The sequence below is a fragment of the Python bivittatus genome, unplaced genomic scaffold (genome assembly GCF_059951505.1).
Source record: "Python bivittatus isolate LINGU-HERP-01145 unplaced genomic scaffold, Pbiv_v1 ctg000080_np1212, whole genome shotgun sequence".
NCBI lineage: Eukaryota > Metazoa > Chordata > Lepidosauria > Squamata > Pythonidae > Python > Python bivittatus.
In genome coordinates this window covers 35904911-35926571 of record NW_028277035.1, presented here as the reverse complement: position 1 = coordinate 35926571, position 21661 = coordinate 35904911, and the positions used below count along the sequence as shown (strand labels likewise).

At 37.2% G+C, this 21661-nt stretch overlaps 1 protein-coding gene across 2 annotated transcripts in view; it reads left to right on the top strand.

Moving 5' to 3' along the window:
* Positions 1–4703: 4703 nt before the first annotated feature.
* Positions 4704–21661, top strand: part of RNF130 (ring finger protein 130) — a 77321-nt gene continuing 60363 nt past the window's right edge. The window contains exons 1-2 of one of the 2 annotated variants that reach the window (XM_088133846.1): positions 4704–5964; positions 21271–21465. In XM_088133846.1, the coding sequence (XP_087989972.1) occupies positions 5706–5964; positions 21271–21465 (454 nt within the window). In that variant the 5' untranslated portion in view covers positions 4704–5705. The remainder of the gene's footprint in view (positions 5965–21270; positions 21466–21661) is intronic. The other variant, XM_088133845.1, reaches the window with a different exon arrangement.

Genomic DNA, 21661 nt, shown 5'->3' with positions numbered 1-21661 from the left:
TACATGAAGCCACTGAGGGATGTCATCCATTGACAAAGGTCAAGATTTAATATGCTGATGTCACTCAACTGTACATTTTGATCTGTACATGGCTAAGATATGGTTAAGAAGCTGTCCCATGGCCTGGAGCTGTTAGGGTCTAGATGGGATTAACAGGCTTAGAGTCAGTCTCAACATGACTGAGTGGCTTTGGATTTGGAAACCATCTGAGATCTAGAATATTCCATTGTTAGTTCTGGATGGGTCACACTCCCAGTTCGTAATTTGGGAGTTCTTTTGGATTCACAGTTCCTGCTTGAAGTACAGATGGCAATTGTGTTCAAGAGGGACTCTACACAGTTTCATCTTCTGCACCAGTTATGACCACTCCTGGACCAGCAGGCCTTGCACAGTCATTCATGCCATGGTCACTTGTTGGTTGGATTACAAGAATGTACTGAAGATGGGATTGCCCTTGAAAACTACCTGGAAGCTACAACTTTTCCAGAATGAAGCTCCAGGTTGCTTCCCCTAAATGTTGCATCTAGCAGAACCTAGGCAGTGCTCCTTCTTGGTAGCAGCCCCTGCCCTTTGGAACACCCTTTCTTGAGATCCAGCAGGCCCCTACCCTCCTGGCCTTTCAAAAAAAGCTGCTTGAGGACTTGGTTTGAGTATTAAGTTTTGATAATAGTGTTGCTTTGCCTGCTCCAACACAGTAAAGTATTGAGAAAGAAAGAGCTTCATGGAAAATTCCCTCTTATGATCTGTCAGATATTTTCTATATTTTTTGCTCCAGTTTCCAAATGCTGAAATGGCTTATGTGTAAGCCTGAAGTTACTGAGGGATAGGAATTTCTTTTAGTCAGTTTTTCAGCAACTGAAGCTAAATAATCTAGTGTGGCTTGAGTAGCAGAATTATAGGCTGTTATCAGGGCAACTGGTTATTCTAGTGCAGATGAAGCCTTTCAAAGAACTACCAAAAAACCACAGGAGGAGGCTGGAGCCACACAAAAAGCCTTTGGTTAAATGTTTCAGCTTGTACATCCATGATTTATGGTGTCCAGTTTTCCTGCAGATGTTTACAATGGCATACATGTTTCTATCTGGTTCCCTTTTTGTCCCTTTTTTTTTTAATGAGAGCCAGTTTGGTTAAGGGGCTGGCCTAGAAACCAGGAGACTGTGAGTTCTAGGCCTTCCTTAGGCATGAAAGCCAGCTGGGTGACTTTGGACCAGTCACTCTCTCTCAGCCCAATCCACCTCACAGGGTTGTTGTTGTGGGCAAAATAGGAGGCAGGAGTATTAAGTATGTTCGCTTTCTGGAGCTATCTATCTATCATCTATCTATCTAAAAGTGAGATAAAAATAAAATTAATAATCCTCATTACTATCTGTGAAGTTGGGTTGAGAGATAACCAAAGTTACCCAGTAGGTTTATGACTAAGTTATGACTAAGTGGGGTTTTAAACATGGACACCCCTACCCCATGATAGCTCTTCCGCTTTTCTATACAAGCATTTGCCTTTGAATAATCAAAGTATCTCTAGGGAACTGCTTTAGCTTATACGAATGCATCTTGACATTCTGTAACTGCTTCTCATCATAACTTGCTAATGGATGGCTTGGCTGACTAATCTGAGGTTTTGATTCTTTTGGAAGGAAACAGTCATGATAGTAATTATACATACATATATATTTCCATCTGCATATATGGCACTTTGAAACATTTTATATAGCAAAAGTTAATAAAATAAGATGACCCATTTCTCCAAGTTCCAATCACAATCTAAATAACCACTCCTTCTAATAGCAAATTCAATTGTCAGGTGCCGATAGGAGGAATGAGACCAGAGAAAGAGGAAGATGTTGGCATGCTAAAGGGAAAGTGTTTTTTTATAAATCCATAAATATTTCAATTGCTTTAAAAGTCAATTTGTCATGATGACAGCTATCTTATCATTATTTCAGGCAGGCATGGAAACTTAAGACTATGGAGTTCTCCATTCATCCCACAAGATTCATTCCAAGGATTCCCCCTCACAGGCCTGGGAACAATAAGCACTTCAAAGACAAGAGCTTTTCTCCAACTCTATAAAGTTTTAAAAATATGCTCCATGTTATGACGAGGGAGCTTTAAAGCCTGATTACAGCATTTTCAAGGCAGCTGCTTCTACCGAGTAGAGAAGAGCAAATCCAAGAATCTGGATCTGCTCAGTCATACCATCTGCATCTCCTTTGTTGAGGGAAGAACTTCTCTCAAGGTCTTCAGCCCAATCATTCCCCAGAGACTAAGGGAAGAGAAGAGCTCTTGGAAGAGCTAATTGGCTCCTCTTTAACCCTGCAACATCTCTTAAAGCATTTACCTCTTGCTTCAAAATACCATATATTAATATCAATGGAGGTACATAAAACCATGACTGGTATATGGTGGAGGCTTTTACTCAGGACAGCCCTAATTTTCCTTCTAAAATTAGACATTAAAGTCACCTCCACAGATGTTGGTGGCAGGGTATTTTCAGGAGACTATGTGAATGTCTGTGGATTATCTAGACAAGAACATCAAGGGCTACTTATTTGTCAATCCAGTGATGCCATGTGGCTACTGGCACATTAATCCAGAGCCCATCTGGCCTTTAAAACAAAACGAGTTTCCTACATATCCTAAAAAGAATAAATCCTGAAAACAATAGAAGTGATAAATAGTCCTTAAACATTTAAACATTAGAACTTTCTGTTATGGGCAAGAACTAGACTGCATCTCTTCAACGTTCCTTTGCTCTGCTTTTTAGTTTCAGTTTTAATGATATCCTGTGCAGTATAGCAGCAAGAAAGAGGTATGTTGACAATTTAAACTTGCTTCTCCTGAAATGAGTGTGAAAATTACTGGACTCATACATTGGGCTAAACTACAATGTGGCTTATTTAACTCCGGTGTGGAATGTTGTATAATCTAGGCACTATGATGTGCTATGGCTCACTGTGAGATGTGCAATATGTGTTATTTTACAAACCAATATGAATATAAATACCAGCAGAGGAGGTTCATGAAAGTGGAGAAGTTTACTTGTAAGTCTGTTTTAATTTCCATATGAAAATGCAAACTTGTGATTCCCATGAGAAAATGAGGAATCCAGAAATATGTGTATGAATAGCTTTTAATAGTCATGATGTATTATTATTATTATTATTATTATTATTATTATTATTTGTATTTTTATCCCACCTTTTTAGGTATTTGGTCAGCTCAAGGTGGCGAGCATACCTAATGCTCCACAGTGTTAAACAGTGTCAGACAAAGTGCCCATAAAATGAAGCTACTGTCTACAATCTAGGCATGGTGAAACACAGTCACATTTCCTGGAAACATTTGTCATTTCTGTGCCCATCTTTTAGCTAAATGATTATGAAGAGTTTCACAAAATGCTTAGAAAGTGGAATTATTGTGGTTTGTCACCCAGAATGTCCCAAGTTGGAAGGAGAAGGATATGCTGTGAAAGCAGAATATTTGCTACTGGCTCAGAAATGTTTCCTGTATTATACTGACATTTCTACAGTGTTTTGCATGAACATCATCTCTGAGGGTTTTGCACAGCCACAAACTGCCTATTTTTAGTGGGCTGTGCAGGGTCAATATCTACTCTTTAAGCCACACACACTGCAAAGCCTCCCAAGACAAGAGAAATGTGGCCTTCATTAACAGAAAATTAAATCAATACAATATGATTTTAATTTAGCTGTCTCACACTGGTAATCAGGTGTATCACAACAACCTCATCAGCTCTCTGAGAGGAAGATTTAAGCAGGTTACTGAAGATTAATCATTGCTTATAATGTGGGAGCCTTCCACTTGCCACTAGGACTCTGTAGAAATATTTATGTTCTTCAACAAACACTGAACCGGTATATTTCAAGTGTCAGCAATACATGTGAGCCTATCTACCAACACTTCAAGGTAAGAAACAGAGCCGTGATTTGTCCAATGAGCCATGCACAGTGCAAAAAATTATATATTTACCGCTTTTCCCCCTCCCCCCAACATTCATTCTACCTCTCTCAAGAGCTAAAGATGTAAGAGCCAAAAAAGACATTAATAACTAGGGTTGAAGCAGTACTTGCTACTGTAAGAGCCCTGGTCTTCTCAGCCCGAAGCAAAAAATACATACCTAAAGAATAGCCTATCTACCAACAGTTTATTGGAACGGTCATTCATCGCAAGTGGCAAATTATGATGCCTAAAAATCCTGAAAAAGTTATTATCTGCTGTCCGCTCTGTTTGAAATTGCATTGTGAGCGTTGGACCAAGGATTCATCAGTGCTGTAAAGCGAGGAATTACTCCAGCCAGGAATTAGCTGCGGTGGGTGGGGGCCGATAAAACGGGTCGGGCAAGATATAGCTCCATATGCTCTTCGACTGCAACTTCCACCATCGTGGGCTGCGCTGCAGTCATCACCAACATTACGGAGACCACCCAAAAGTAGCAACCAGTCTGCAACGGCAGGCTACGCTACCTCACTTTCTACAGAGATCCGTCGCGTGCAGTACCTCCCTCCTCTCCTCTCCTCCTCCTCCTCCCGCTGGATCCTCGGGGCCTCTTCTCCCTCCCCCTCTCCCCCTTCCGTGGGAGGGGGTGTGACTTTTCAATCCCACTTCCTCATCGGGGGGAGGTGAAGAGTTGGGTTGCTGCAGTGCGCCTGCGCACCGGGCGCGACACCCTAACCGGCAGGCTGCAGCTGGCAGTTCCGCCATAAGAAAGTGGCTCGCGAGGTGACGACGGCCGTTGCTTTGAGAGGAAAGGAGAGGCCGACGGTTGCCTGGTGGGTGGGGCCGCACGCGCTGTAAGCTCCCTGTAGCTTTGGGGCGCGAGGACGGACAAGGGCAGGGTCCGGAGCGGTCGGCTAAGGCTCCATGGAGCTCCCGCTCCTGCCTCCGTTGCGGACGCTCGCCTGGGACTGGGAAGGGTCTGTGGAGGCTACGTGTGTAGGGGGGCTCCGCCTCGGGACCCAGCCAGAAGCCTGAGGTTGACCGCCGGCTGCGAAGCTTCCGGGACGATCAAGAGAGCGGCGCTGAACGGCCTCCGGCGCCGATCGCAGCAGCCCCAGCCGCCTGGAGGTGGCGGCGGCGGCAACAAGGGCTTCGAGCAGAACGACGTCGCTAAATCCTGGTGGCCGTCTTCCTCTCCTCCGCGCTTCTCTCCTGCTTGTCTCTCCCACCGCCCTTTTTCCTCTTCGCCTTTCCCAGAAAAACAAAGCTCTGTCCGAGGGGCTGTTGCCACTAGCTGCGCTTCTTTGCCTCAGGCTTAAGAGCTGTAATTCTGGGGAAGCCCCAGGAGAGGCGCCCAGGCAGGCCGGGGGAGCGCTCCTTTTGGCCATCCAAAGGGAAGAACCGCTCGGCCTCAGCTTCAAACGTTGGGGTACGAATATTTCTCCTCCCCATGAATAAACTGTCCCCGAAGCCTGATCAATGCCGTATTGGTTACAATATCTCCGGGCTTCTTTGCTGTAATTCGTTCCCTTTTTTTTTTAACCGTGGGAGTTTTTTCTTCGCTCTCCCACCATCTTAAGCCTTTTCGACAGTGCTGAAGTGGGTGACTGGATGGAGAGATACGCTGGATTACTTTCTTGCTTCTTTTGACTGTGGAGCAGATTAATATGACTTTATGCCCATAATAAACACAAGCATCTTATTGAGGAGAATTTTTAACAATAAAATAGCAGTTTTTAGAGCTGAAAATGATTCTGAAGTGGGTTTTGCCTTACTGGAACTACTTATACTCTCTGCCCATTTTGGTCCTGTTTAACTGTTATCCTCTCCAAGCTAATGCAGATAATACCAATCAAATATATTATACAGCTCTCATAAATGTAACTGTGTTGAATCCTGATCGTTCAACATCTGCTTCAATAACACTTGAGCGTGGACGCTATGGACAAACTTCTCCCAAAATAGGTGTCAAAGGCCTGCTTCTGGCACCTTTGCCAATCAATGGAGGTAAGTCTTGTCTGTGGCTTTTTCTTCTCATGTTAGTATGTGCTGCAGTCTTGGGTAGTTGAGTTTGATTAAAAGTGTGTGCTGAAGTCTCTTTTCATTCCAGAATCCAAGAGTTCAGGATGCATTTTTACATATCCTTAAGTAATCTACAATATTGAAAATGTGTATTTTGAAGCTGACTAAGATATGTTAGGATGATATCTAGGTGTACATTTAAAATGTATAAAATAGCTGAAATGTACACATAATTGGAAATGTGTATCATAACCCTAGGATATAGTCTTTTGGCATCATGAAGGCTAACAGTCATGAATCATGAAAATCATGTAGGGTTACAATGGAATGTCATTGGTAATGTTATCAGCCAGAGGGATAGGTGGAAGCTTCCCATCAAATTGCCCCTCAAAGGAAAATCTTGATTTGTTATCATAGAAAGTATGGAATGGATTTTAGTGAGTATTCAAGGTCACTGAAGAAAATTTTTATGTAAGCCTCTCTTTCAAAAATAAAACCATAGAATCAAACTGGCTGTTGGAAAAAGTTAAAAAGTTGCTGAATGTCACGGTTTTGGAGAATATAGCATTAAAATGTATGTAGGGCTGAGTGGTGTGCACAGAACCTTTCATCAGCAATTGATCTAAATTAAATATCAACTCTATTTAGAATTCCAGACTTGTATTGCTAGTTTTGAAGGTAAGAAATTGTTGGGGAGAACTTATTTGAATAAAACAGTGGGATATAAATCAAACAACTAAAAATAAATATGCTGTTTTGAGTAACATGAACCTTGTATAATAGTCAACACATCTATATTTTTTTGTCACTGCCTCTAGAACTAGTTATGATTAAATGACTCCGCTTTCAATTATTCTGGAAATCTACTTAGCTTACTTGTAAAAAATGCTTATGAGTCCTCATACACAAGAAAAAAGTACAAGTTGATATATTTATGTAGAAGATGTTTATTCTTCTAATATGAGTTGAAGGAAAATATGGGAGACCAAAGTTAAAAAAATATTGTGGAATCAAGCATTAAAGTATATTTGGAAAGCGTAAGAGAAAGTATTTGGTAACTGTTTCCTTAAAGGATGAGAAAGTACCATGAATTCCTACCCTAAGTTGCTTCAGGGCTAATTTGGAAAATAAGATGATATTTACATTTGATATAGGCAGCAAAATATTAATTGTCTAGAACTTCAGTTTCATTTCCTATTCTTTTGTGACAGATTTCTGTTTTTCAATATTAGGTATTATATTAATTTTTGTATTTTAGATTGGCTGGAAAGACTCATTTGAGGCATTTTTGGACTCAGTATTCAAAGTGTCTTAAGATACCATATCATGTAAATCACTTATTGCCTCATAAAACAGCTGCACACAATAGTACTTTTTCTGTGAATTTCAAAGAATTACAATAAAAGTAAAGAAGTTTTCATGGGATGTCTAAACTGTGAAATGGCTAGAGTGTGTTTTGAAGAGCTATAGCACTACTGCTACTCTGTATTCTTAAATCTCATTTACCATGATTTTCAGAAGGATTTCTATGATATGTTAAGTCTAGACCATTTGGAATGTGATAATTACCAGAACATCAAATCTGGGAGGAGGAAGGAGGGAGAGAGAATTTTCAGTTAATGGATCTGAGACAGAATGGGTGTTCTTTCTCCAATCCAGTTTAACAGGAGAGAGAACTGGAATTATGCATCAGTGCAGTCTCTTACAACCTCTGAAGTAGGTCATGATGGCAAAGCCCTTGCACTCTGTTGTGACATTCACTGCACACAAGCAGGCATCCCTTGTAGAAAGGGTCCTGCTTTTCTCTTCTTATACCCATGTCACCCAAATCTGCTCTAGAATATCTTTCAAGCCTCCAGAAAAAAGTTGAGGGGGGCATGTGAAGACTCTGGGGGGAGATGGGACAAATGGACTGTGTTTTGCCAGTGGTATCTTTCCCACTGTAGAATGGATACCATCAATATTAATTCTGTTTACACATCATAGGATGTCATAATGTGGCTTTGGATTTTGGCAGCATGATGTGCTAATGGGGTCTGTGAATAAGTGAGAGTTTGTTCTAGGGCAGTAAACTAATTTGAAACTATAGCTTGCTAGCTTAATTTGATGAATTAATGTTTGTGGCTTCCTCAATTATTTCTGCTTTGGTTTTGCTCTTTGTCCAAGCCTCTGAGAATTCCATAAAGACTTAAAATGAATGGGCTTAAAAATGGAAATGCAATTTAATGTAAGTATATCCAAAGTGATGCACATAGGCATAGAAACCCTAAAAGTTCCATATACATTTAATGGGAACTGAGCTGGCAGTGACTGATCAATCCTGACTGATCAGGACTGATCATAGAGTCACAATGGACAGTTCAATGAAAATGTCAACCCAATGTACATTTAGTATTTTAAAAAGACAAATTTCATGCTTGGAATTAATGGGTAGGAAAGTGAAGATAAAACCACCAATATAGTGATGTCCTTATATAAATCTCTTATGAGTCATATTAAGTCATACATGGTATGAAAAAATGTGGCAAATGATACTTCTTTCTCCCTCAATGTTAGAATTAGAGGTCATCTACTGAAATTAAATGCAGGGACATACAAATCTAATAAATTAATTGAGGATTTAAAAGGGAACAGGATTATTTCATAGAGGTTTAGGGTAACAGTGGCCATGAGTCTTCTTGGCAATTTATTTTTTCTGAATCACAGGTAGCAAACCTTAATTACCAACTGCTAGGGAACAATACAAGTGAAAAAGGCTTCCACCTTCCTGTCTATATTTATGAACTTCCTAAACATATCTGGTTGGCCTCTGAGATCTAGAATGCTCGAGTAGATTAATCACTGAAATGATCTAGCAGATCTCTCATCTTAAAGCAGGAGCAACCATAAAGTGCTGGGGAATCAATCATAAAATTGCAAAGAACCGAATAAATGTGACTCATTATCAGGAATAACTCTGTATAGTAAACAAACTAATAGTTAAAGCAAATCTTAGCTCAGCATGATATATGATCTGATAAATGATAGTGTGGCTGCCATTTTTCCCATGGGAGGAAACATAGTAGGAGTATGCTGTTCTGTCCAAAACAGGCAGCCTGACCACCCCTGGGGGTAGGGGGAATATATTTTCTAATACTTTAAAAATCAGTAAGAGCCTAAGTCTATTGGTAATTGTACAATATGTAAGAAACTTTTGAGCTTGGAAGGAATTGGGATAGAAAGTACTTTTCTATTTCCTATTATAATCTGTTCTCAAGAAGCCAGTTTACAAGATTGTTTTAATTTATGTAATGTACATGTATATTTAGGAGACTCTTTATGATTTTTTTTTAAATCACACCTCAAAACTTATTTAGAAAATCTATTTATACCTGGGATGTAAGCTTTGAGTATATAATGTAAATTATGCTGGAAGGAATTACATGTATATTGAAATTAGAATGTGTAGGTAGAGATCAAAGAATATAGTAGTATTTTTTAAAAAAATATTTCAGTTCTTTTTATATCTTTACTTCTTAGTGGTCTTCTCAGCAATTTTCCTATTTTTCTTCTTTATATCTTTTCACAATTTTCTTCATTGTTTCAATTCTATGCATTTTTTCCCACTCTTTTCACCTTCATGATATGTAGATGTCAATGATAGCAATGTTAAGTAGAATCCCTGAGTATTCATCCAGATTACTTGTAACAGACACTCTTACCTTTGTGATGCAGTTGAATCTGTATCCTCTAGGCCTCTAGGAGTAAATATAAGTCAAACATAATTATGTTGTAATTAGCTTTGTGTATCCAGTCTTGAACTCAATATAAATTACACAGGTTACAAAATATGGATTAAGTCATATTAACATTCAGATGGCTGTAAAGTTATGTTATAACTATGTTTATATATCTGTAACTGTATCCCAAAGGTTGTATACACATATTACAAAGCAGGGAACATAGTCAACCACATTATGGACATGGATGGACTGCATAGGACACAAAAGGAACATCTTCCCATATTGTACATCTTAATGAAGCTTGAATCTGTATTCTATACCTTTCACTAAGAACATAAAATTGGACCCTAGCCCATCTAGTCCAGCAGTCTTTTCTAACAGTGGTCAACCAACTGCACAAGGAGGCCCACTAGTCTCCCAGCAGATGGCCTTCAGGGGCAGTCGCACTACCATCAAGGCTAATAGCCATTGATCCCCATGATGACTAATCATGAGGATATATAGACAGGTTAATTGAGGTAATTTATATCATTTTTAATTTGCTTATGAAGGGAGGCTACTTTTGGAACCTAAAAACTATCTGCTTTAATTCTTTCCATTTTTACACTATTAAAAATAATTAAGGGGGAGTGGGTCAAAAAGAGCAAAATGCTACCAATTTTTAAGGTACTCGTTTTTTACTGAACTCAGTTTCCACTGGATTTCTTGATTTAAAGAATTTAAAAGCAATTCTTTTGTTCATAATTTTTCCCATTTTGAATTAATAGTATAATGAAATCTTTTTTTTTTTGCAGTTCATTAAAGGTCTTAACATCATTTTCAGTTATCAATATATAAATCAGGAAGTTCCAGCCCTCCAAATATTGCAGTTTTTGCATGATAATTAAAAAATGTGTTGTCAGTTACCAAAATAATTCAGTATTAGCAGAAATAATATATAATACTGCAAAACAGCTAATTTTCTCTTTTTTCACTGTTTTATATTGAATACAGTACATTTAATGTTTCATATCATTTCATAATACACATATTTAAGAAGTTTATTTTTTGTGATATGTTTTATTAACCTTACTATGTTTTTCTATTTAGATAACTTTAGTGAATTCTGTTCCTTGAAGTAATTATGAGAATGTACTTTCAAAACTGTGACTGAGTGTTTTTGAATAAGTAAATCTTCTGTAACTGTGGGAAGGCATTTGAAAATCTTGTTAGCCACTTAACCACATAATCTGTTAAATGCAGGTAAACTTTCTAGATCTTCAGTGTTCAAAGTGTTATTTTATAGTGATGCTGAAAATAATATTAATGCATGTGCCACTGATATTTGTAAGAATATTACATGGTTAGTGGCTGCATGACTTGTCCCTGAAAAGAAAGGATCTTGTCTCAGTAATGAGCTTGGAACAGAGCAGTACCAGTCAGACATCTTTATTTGCATGAGAACTGCAGTTCTCAAATTCTTGAGGATAATGATTTCCAGTATATTAATTATCCCTAAATTTAGGGGTAATTAAAGACTACATCTTTTCTGATTTATGCTTTGCTGTGCTGAATTGTCTTGGACACCTTAAGTGCAAGGACTAAGTTGGATTCTACAAATGTGCTCCGATTTTGAAGATCTTTGAAGTCAGCGAAAACATTCCAATAATAGATATGGTACTATTTTCCAAGAGAGATCTTGAAAATATATTAGTGTTTTACCCTACGTTTGTAGGGGAGGTAGGAATTTGCCATGCATTTTTCTCTTATTATATTGTAAATTTAATTACTAAGAGCTATATAAACATCTGCATATTGTTTCTTGAGATCTTTATTAAGATGTGAGCTATTTTTTGAAATACGTTTTTCTCTGAAGAACAAATTAAGTATAATGTAATTGATAAACTCAAACTAATAAATTGCCTGGGTCACTGATAAAAACCATGAGATTAGCGAATACCACAGATGGAATCTTTGCAGTCATGGCCCAAATTTTTAGAGTTCCTTTAGGATATATTTAAAAATAGCTCATTCCATGCTGTATTTCAATATTATTAGTGTACTGTACTTTTAACTGAGATTTTATTTGCTGCTATCTTAATTGGTTATTATAGCTATTTACATAATGAATTGTTTCAATTGCTTGATTACTGACTAGTATATTCAAGTATGTTGTAATCTCTTTGTGAGAATTTTACCCTCACAGGCTAGAATCTGTGAAATAATAATATTGGAGAGATCTAGGATTTTTCACAGACTTGTATTTAAAAAAAAAATCTAATTTTCCTAATACTTGAAATATATCAATTTGGAGACATATAAGATCTACCTCTTTCATGAGAAAGCCAGTTTGGTGTAGTAGTTAAAGGCACCAGGCTCCTGGGAGACCAGGAGTCCTAGTCCTGCTTTAGGCACAAAGCCAGCTGAGTGACTTTGGACCAGTCACTCCCTCTCAGCCCTAGGAAGCAGGCAATGGCAAACCAATTCCAAAATCTTTTCAAGAAAACTGTAGGGACTTGTCCAGGCATAAAACAAAAACAAAACAAAACAAATTACTTGTTTTCTGTAGCATCTAAAAACTCTTTGTATCCCATTTTTTATTTTGATTTTTTTTTTAATTTCTCCAAACTGAATTTCTGTGTATGGGGAATATCTGGAAAAAAGTATAATAAACTATCCTGAGTAACAGGGTAGTTATTTATGTAAATTAATATAACATGATTGAGAGGATATCATTGCCATAAGGTAGTGGGTATGTCTCATGTAATGTCACTTGTGCAATAGTTTACTGTTTACTATTAAATGATAGTTATTAAATGCTAAACTAGTTCACTGAATCCCAAATTTGTATTTAATAACATGCATCCTAGGTCTAAGTACATGTCGAGTGGAATTTTATGATCCTTCTCAGTTTGTTTTAAACCCAACATGCCTGAAAGTATAAGCCTAGGAAGAACTACTTAGCTCTTCTTCAGTTATTCTACACCAAAATCTGGTTTTTAAAATAGGGTTTACATGAAGAAAGCTGTTATAAAGTGGCACCAGGCTCTGTAACATCCAGTATACATTAATATGAAGCCAAACTTTATACAAGATTGAAAGGCTTTCAGAGTGGCTTACACAATGAAACAAGACAATTTCTCTGCCCCTGTTTTGACAGTCTAAAAAGACACAAATAGAAAGCGGGATAAGAAATTTGGTTTAGTTATAATTTCATAATGCTTTGTTACTTTTAATTCCTACCTATAAATGAAATAGGTTGCCCAAAATAACCCAGATAACAGCTTTCTGTCTAGAGCAGATAGTCCAACTCTATTTTTCCTCTTATGGCCTTTGTAAGAAGTATGGTTGAGGGAGTTCAGAACAGACCAGCATAGTGCCCATTTATTTATTTATTTATTTATCAAATTTATATGGCCGCCCATTTCATGAAGTAACTCTGGGACGCATACAATAAAATCAATTTTAAAAGTTTTACAAAACCAGATAAAAACAATTAAAAACAATTAAAACAATAAACATAGATAAAACAAGACCGCAGGGGGAAAATATTACATTAAAAGTGTAAAATATATTACATAAAATATAAAACACCACAGGAAAACACTTAATAAAAATTGCTTCCTGCATGAGATTCTGGCTGTTAGCCAATGATATTATAAGACCAATAGGCAGTTATGTAGAGGCACTGGGTGTATGAATTAGATATGATGACCACCTAGTCTTCAAAAGCAGAAGTTCCTTTTTAAAAAGGTGAATATAAATATAGTATTCTATTTTTACTTGTCTTCTTTTAGAAAAAGCCTTTAGGTGATATTAATATTTTTGAATAAACTTTCTCAATTTAAAAGCAATTTAAAAGGTTAGAAACAACATCTAGTGATTAAAATATGAAATGTCTAGACATATGGTCACCTTTTCTTTGTCACACTCTAGCATTAAGTTTTGTCTAAAATTTACCTTGCAGGTCTTTCACCTTGTCTTTTCAAATTAATTTAGTCTGTTTGTTACTGGATAATGTCCTCCTGTGCTTTACCTTGTTTATTAGGCAATATTTCTCAAACAATCTATATTTAGTACAAAACATTTTTAGGCAAGTGGATAGATTTGGAATTTTGAGACTGCTTTCATAAAATGACTGCCATCATGAGTATGGCCAGTGACACTGTGTATGTCCAAGTATGCGTGTGTATGTGCTGTTGATGTGTGTGAGAGAGAGATAAGGCAAACTGGTAAGGCTGCTCCCTGCAATATACATACTATTATGCATATTTGGGGCAAATAAACATACGCATATGCCTGTCCCTTGCCTACATTACTCAGGTTATATGTTGGAGTGGATACCTGCGTGTACATGGCACTAATTTTGAACGATGATGAGGAATCCCCTTGCACACACATTTTAGGGAAAGTTTAGTTTTTTTCCTGCTTTTTGAGAAAGAAGGCCTCTCTTTTTTCCTAGTTATACCTGTCCATTGTATTTTTGTGTGTGTGAAGGATGTAAACATGTGAATGTCCAAATTTCTAACATCCCTCTCCTAGAAAATAAATCAACCAGTTTCAGAATGTGATTTAATCTTGGGAGTTGCTTTTAGCTCTCTTTCCTCTTTCAGGGAAGGAAATTAATAGGTATTAATAATTTCATGGAACGCCCCCTGTCCTGCCCCTGAGCTATAGAAGGCTCCTATTCTTCAAATATTCCCAACAGGCCAAAACAGATGCAGGTGTTTACTTGATCCTTAGATTAAGTGAATGGCATCTTTGATTTACTAGGCTTTTTTTTTAATGTTGATTTCTGTTATTTATATGTCTTTTTAATTTGGGGAACTTTGTTTTACCAAGTCCAAAGTCCATTAGAAATGGGGCAGGCTACAAATTTTAAATAAAAGAATGAAGCTGAAACAACAAATATATTTATTTATTTAACTTTGTTTGCATTTTACTTTAGATTGCTAGCTACTTTGTGCCCTATGGGTACAAAAGAAACATATACATCAAAATAGGAATAAATCATCTCCAAGAGTTGTTCCAGAGCTATTAATTATAGTTTCCTGGTTTGGATGAAATAGGAAATTGTTGTTAGTAAAAGACTTTTTGGTTTGTTTGCTAAGCCATGCAGACTGAGAAGCACAGGGCTGCATGCGTGGACAAAGACCAAGGTAATGATCTTCCAAAATTGCCTCTGAAAAGTTTTGAAGGGCATTTTAGTTATAGGAATATGCATGTAACATTAGTTATAAGCATATTTTTATTATTTCACAGGTCTAAAATAATAAAAAATGTAAATGCGTTTAAATTCATTTCAAATAAAAATCAGAAAAGCAACCATAGCAAGGAAGGGAATGGCAATGCTACATAACTTGCAATTATTCAGAGTACATCTTGAATGATGAAGATTTTTCCTATTTAATTTATTATATTCTAGATTTATGTATGAATTGAAATATTTCAGAATTAAAATGCAACTACTCAGTACAGGTACAAACTTCCTTAATTCTTTGGATGATTTTTCTTTCTAATATCCGTTTGCTGTCACTTGGGAGATGAAACCTAAGAATTTTTATTTGCTTTGTTTATACTTTTCAATCCTAAAGACTTTAGCACATTTATCACATTGAACATAGAATGCACAAACTAATTTCCTACCACTAGATACAATATTTTCAAGGAGATAGTTTTTCAAGGAGAATTCATAATTCTCCATGAACTCTTAAAAAATGAAGGAAAGGCTTATTACAATTGTAAATACTGTTTAAAAAAATAGGCACACTTATAAGCACTGAGGTAGTCAGATGTCACCAAGTCATCAGTTCCTGGTGATTGTATGGACAAATGCTTCTCATCTTGATCTTCCTTCAGTAATATCTCATAACTATTCTAAGGATATTAAAGTAATTTCTTTAATCCCACCCCTCTATTGTATTTGATGCCTCTTTCTAGTCCATCATCTGCTTGCATCACATATCCTCAAGGGAGCAGTCAACATTTATCTGGTTGAGGACTGATTAACTGCTTCTTCCTGCAGTCCATAGTGCCCTTAATAATAATTTCTAAATCTATCATTCAAAAGGGTTTTAATATCATATTTCTCTCACTCTTTTCCCAACTTCCATAGCCATTCATATCACTGGAAAGTTAATTGCTTTAATTATTCTGATCTTTGTTTTCATGAGATGTCTGTATCACTGCAAGAGATAGTAGATGCAGCATCAAAGGAGGATATATTACTATTACTGGATGATTAGAAATTAGAAATGGAGAACCTGGAATTCCATGAAGATTTATATTAGGTAAATGGATTTGTGTAGGGGTATAGTTAATAGTGTTTGGAATGATAATTCTCTGTATTGAAAAAAACAGTAGAAATACAGTAAAAAACAGCTCCAAATTGATCATTGCCAACAGTTAAGGGTCTTACCTAGAGGCATAGCTGTGTACCAAGGCTTAGATATTGAATAGCCCAAGTGATGGAATCAGCATCTTATTGAAAAACAAGAAAGCATTGTACATATTGAGCTTTTTTGTAAAATGATATAAATGACATCAGATTACATCTTTTTAAATAGGTGATTTGTAGAAGTTTGAAATTACTCTTAAATTGCTTTTCATTATATCATGGAGACTTTCCAACTTGGATATCTAGAATCCTCAGCTTGGGAAAAATATACATTACAAATGGATTCTGAGTAACTGATCATAGATGACAGATGGTAATGGAAAACTATTGATAATTAAACTTGCTGGCATAGTTGTCTATGTCCCTTAAAATGCTGATTGATAAGTCTGGCACTTTAGGTGTATAGTAGTATGCCAGGCTGGAAGAATCACAAGCCGGAATTAAGATTGCAGGGAGAATCATCAACAACCTCAGATATGCGGACGATACCACCCTAATGGCAGAAAGTGAAGAAGAACTAAAGAGCCTCTTGATGAGGGTGAAAGAGGAGAGTGCAAAAGCTGGCTTGAAACTCAACATTAAAAAAACTAAGATCATGGCATCTGGACCCATCAATTCCTGGCAAATAGAAGGGGTAGAAATGGAAGCAGTAACAGACTTCATTTATTTGGGCTCCAAGATCACCGCAGATGGAGACTGCAGCCATGAAATTAAAAGACGCTTGCTCCTTGGGAGGAAAGCTATGGCAAGCCTAGATAGCATATTAAAAAGCAGAGACGTCACCTTGCCGACAAAGATCCGCATAGTCAAAGCTATGGTTTTTCCAGTAGTAATGTATGGCTGTGAGAGCTGGACCATAAAAAAGGCCGAGCGCCGAAGAATTGATGCCTTTGAACTGTGGTGCTGGAGAAGACTCTTGAGAGTCCCCTGGACTGCTAGGAGGTCAAACCAGTCAATCTTAAAGGAAATCAACCCTGATTGCTCATTGGAAGGATCGATAATGAAGCTCAAGCTCAGATATTTTGGTCACCTAATGCGAAGAGAGATCTCTTTGGAGAAGACCCTGATGCTGGGAAAGATTGAAGGCAAAAGGAGAAGAGGACGGCAGAGGATGAGATGGTTAGATAGCATCACTGAAGCAATGAGCATGAAACTGAGCAAACTCAGGGAGGCAGTGAAGGACAGGAAGGCCTGGCGCAATATGGTTCATGGGGTCACGAAGAGTCGGACACGACTTAACGACTAAACAACAACAAAGTATTCCTTATTTCCAGTAACGGTTGGAATATGCTTTTGAATAGCTTAGTGATTGCTTAAATAACTTTTATGGGACTTAATTCGATATGTGTGTGGGGGGGGAGTGATTTTTAAGTATTTAAGAAACATACCTCAATTTATATTTTGTTTTTCTTCATCTTTTAAATGTTTCTTGTATATCTAATAAAAGGCTAGATAGAAGAAGATGGCATGGTAACTATCCTGAGTTTTATTCTAGCATGAAATCTGATAGTCCTGAGATTCATAAATATGTAAATTATGCTAAAATTTGGTTGGTTCAGTTGCTAGAAGATAAAAGATATTATGGAAAGGATGGATCATTCCATGATGGTATGTGGTCCCAAACTCTGGAGGCCCTTCTGTTTGTGACAGTTCCGGTTACTTTGAAGGAGGAAATGCATAATTGTAGTGCGAGTCATAAACAGGCCACGCAATTAAAAATAGCAAATTCAGAATCAGAAAAAAAAAATTTAACTTGACAATATAACGTAGCTTGCCTGTTGCAAAGCCCACTCTTCTCCAAGCCCTCGCATGTGAAAGGAATGTATGCATGGAATATGATTTTTTTGTCACTATTAACTTTTTTCTTTTCATTCATCTTGTTGAATTTTTGGAAATCTGGAAGCCTGATTTAGAAGGGCAAAGAATCTATAGTAATGAGTAGATGAAGGATGATTCTAACTCCAATACTGAGGATTTCAAATTAAGATGATAGAGAAAAAGGGTTATTGCAGGAGATAATGCTTAAAGGTAGCTCATAGGTTAAGGCCATAAATAACAGAAGTTCAAATACCATATAGATGAATAAAATCATCCTAGTTAAACAGTTTCTATCTTAAGAGTATACCATGGTATAGTATTTTTTTTTTTTTTGCATCATGAATCAGTTTTGTGGGATTCAGTCTGTCCCTCATCTTGTCCTCTTGAATTTAATAAAGTAGTTTATATCCTTGAAATCATTATGAGTGATAATGAGTGTGTTTTTCCTTCTTTTTCTCTCTCCCATTTCCTTTATTACTAACTTCACAATACAAAGTATATTTTTAAGAAAATATTGGCCTGTGATTCTTTAAATTGTAGAGCAACACACTGTTGCTGATTCAAAGTGCATTATAGTAAGTAAGTGGCTGAGAAATACTGTACTATAAACATGACGTTAAAGCATTGTCACAATAAAGAACACAAATAAGAACCCTTATAATAATACATTCATGGAATCTATTAGTTAAGAAATCCTTAAGCTTGGAAAATTGGTCTTCACGTGATGAAAAACAACATTGTTATATTCAATAAGAGCTAATGCAGTGTTTCATTAGTATTCAAACCAAACTAAAGATCAGAAGTTTAATAAAATTGAAAGTTTTATGTGAAAGTTCAGCTGAAGTTGGAAGGTGGTAGAAGATTGCAATAACCCTGCCATTTTTATGTACTAGTTAAAATATTGTGATGTATTTGTACGTATGCACTATATTCTTTCAGGTTGAACTTACACAGACATATCCATGCAGTTTTCTTGGCAAAATGAAAGTCATTGCCTTCTGGGATGTTTTTTCAATTTTCCAATTTAGCCTGTGATTTTCTCATTATCTCCCATCCAAATCAACCCTGCCCTGCTTAGTTTTTCAGGATCAGCAAAAATATACATATATTAGGGCTGTGCAGATCTTTCAAAATGCTTCAGAACATGCAGGGTGTACAAAGAACCTCCTTTTGAATCATTAAAGCAATCATGTCCTTTTCCCAAACTTCTGTGACTGTTTTGGAAACTCTTTCCAACTGTCTCTGCATGCATTTGTATTCACAGCCATCTGTATTCATATTGTATTTTTTTTTCCCAGCACCACTTCTAATCTGTTTGCACAGTCCTAATATATTTTTCTCTCTCTTTGACCATCTCTCTCATACCCACAAACACACACAGAATATATAATATAATGGAAACTATATAATAGAATGCAATATATTGTTAGAATACTACTTAAATTAAAATCAGACTTAATTTTCATAATAGCTACAGGTAGTCCTCATCGACCATTCATTCAGAGACTGTTCAAAGTTAGGTGGTGCCAAAAAAATAACTTTACAGCCCACTTACTTACGACCTTCGCAGTGTCCTTCGGTCACATGATCGCCATTACAGTCAGTACACATTATCCTGTGCCTGACCTGTGGTTTTTTTTTCTTTTTTTCACTCCTAGCAGAGCAGAGAGATTTGAGAGAAAGGGATCGCAAGAAAGTAAGCTGCTTGCTCTTCTACACATTGAGAGCAATGTGATTGCTCAAGCAGCTGGGGGCTGGGAGCAAGGCCATGCTACTCAAACATCTTGCAGTGCTCTCTTGAAGTTTCTTCCTCTCCAATCTCTCTGCCCTATGCAGTGGGGAGAAAAAGCAAGCAATTACTGTAGGCAATTTCTCCTTTGCCTGATCCTTTCCAACTGCACATGTGATCACATTTCTCTCAGTGTGTAGAAGAGCAAACAGCTTACTCTCTTGAAATCTCTTTCTCTCTAATCTCTCCACTGGGGGGGAGAACAAGTTATTTCTGTAAACAATCTCTCTGTTTCCCCCCTCCCCCCTGAGCAGAGAAATTGGAGAAGAAGAGATTTCAAGAGAGTACTGTAAGGTGTTTGCTCTTCAACACATTGGAAGCAATGCGATTATCCCAGCAGCAAGAAAGGGTCAGGCAAAAGAGATTCCCTACAGAAATTGCTTGCTTTTTTCCTCCCTGCCCCTCAAGCAGAGAGATTGGAGAGAAAGGGATTTCAAGACATTAAGCTATTTTCATAGCGTGTCCGCAGCTCCCAGCCCCAGGCTGCAGCACAATCACATTGTTTTCAATGTGTGCAAGTCAGTAAGCAGGCACTGAGCATTCCAAAGGGTGGGGGCGTGGTTAGGAGGGAAACAAAAGCCAAAAGTGTGAAACTGACTAGTCTTGTCTCTTTCCAGCAAGAAAGCACAGATTCGTGGTCATGTGATTTCCCACTAGGCAGCAGAGTTGCCAGTCCCAATTAGGGTTGTTAAGTGAGGACTACCTGTAGCATCTGTTAAACCTGTACAGTGCCTCAGATTTAGTCTGGAAAATAGCAGTGAATGAGAGTGCAGATGCAGTACCTCTGTGCACCTTGTTCAAGTGGAAGCTTCATTGCAGCAGCCATGTAGTCCTGGAAACAGAAATCTCTAATGAATTGCAGACAGGCAGAGCGTTCACCCTCCAATCTTTTCAAAGAACCTTTGCAAATCAAATCTGAAGCATTGCACAACATTTGTGTCTATTAATCCATAACTTGCTAATATTTCAAGAGTTAAGTACCAATTGTACAATTTCTATGCTGTATATTTTGTTTAAATGTTATATATCAACATCTCATGCCAAAGAACATCCTTACTTCTCTTGGTGCCAATTTTAAAATGATCTGATAGATTTTTTTTTTAACATTAAAAAAAGAAAAAAAAGATCAAGTAGTCTGGATCCACATTTATTCACCCTTAAATGAAATTAACTCTCATAAAAGCAGACACAAGCTTGTATACAGAACATTCTCTTCCCCTTTGCACCCCCTTCAGCTTCAAACAACTTCTCCCCCCCCCCAATCCATTTCTCAAGAGCAGAAGTTAATGTTCAGGCTAGAGGTCAAAATTCCTCCTCTTCATTCCCCTGATGGGAGCAGTTCACTTCGACAAGAATGTAGTGTAATCATGACTAGCTTGAGTCTTTTGAATTCATTGGGTCATTTTCAAGAATAACTATATTTGAAATCAAACCAGTGACCATTTTTTTAAAGAAATGGATAACTTTTGCAGATAATTATGCTAATTGATGTGGTTTGGTAATCAGAAAATATTTTGGTCAATCTATTTATAGAGCTTTTGTTTAAATTGTATAATTAAACTACAACCAATATTCTTTGTTTTTAGTTCCAGATCGTTTAGGATGTGATCCACGAACACGGTTTCAAGTTCCTCCAAACACAAAACAGTGGATTGCTCTGTTGCAGCGAGGAAATTGTACATTTAAACAAAAAATTCTGCGGGCAGCTTCACATAATGCTTCAGCTGTGGTAATTTACAACAATGTATCTGGCGAAGAGCCTGTTACTATGACTCATCAAGGTAAAAACTAAGACATCAGACCTTCCTTTCAGCTGAGTCTATTTCTTCTTTTATTTGTAGTTTTAAAAAAGTATATTTAATTAAAATTACTGGTTGTGATCAAATATATAAATGTGTTACTGTCATTCTGAGTGAAGTATCGACCAAGGTATGTAACACAGGTCCCCCCTCCCCCCAGTTTTACATTGATGGGGTA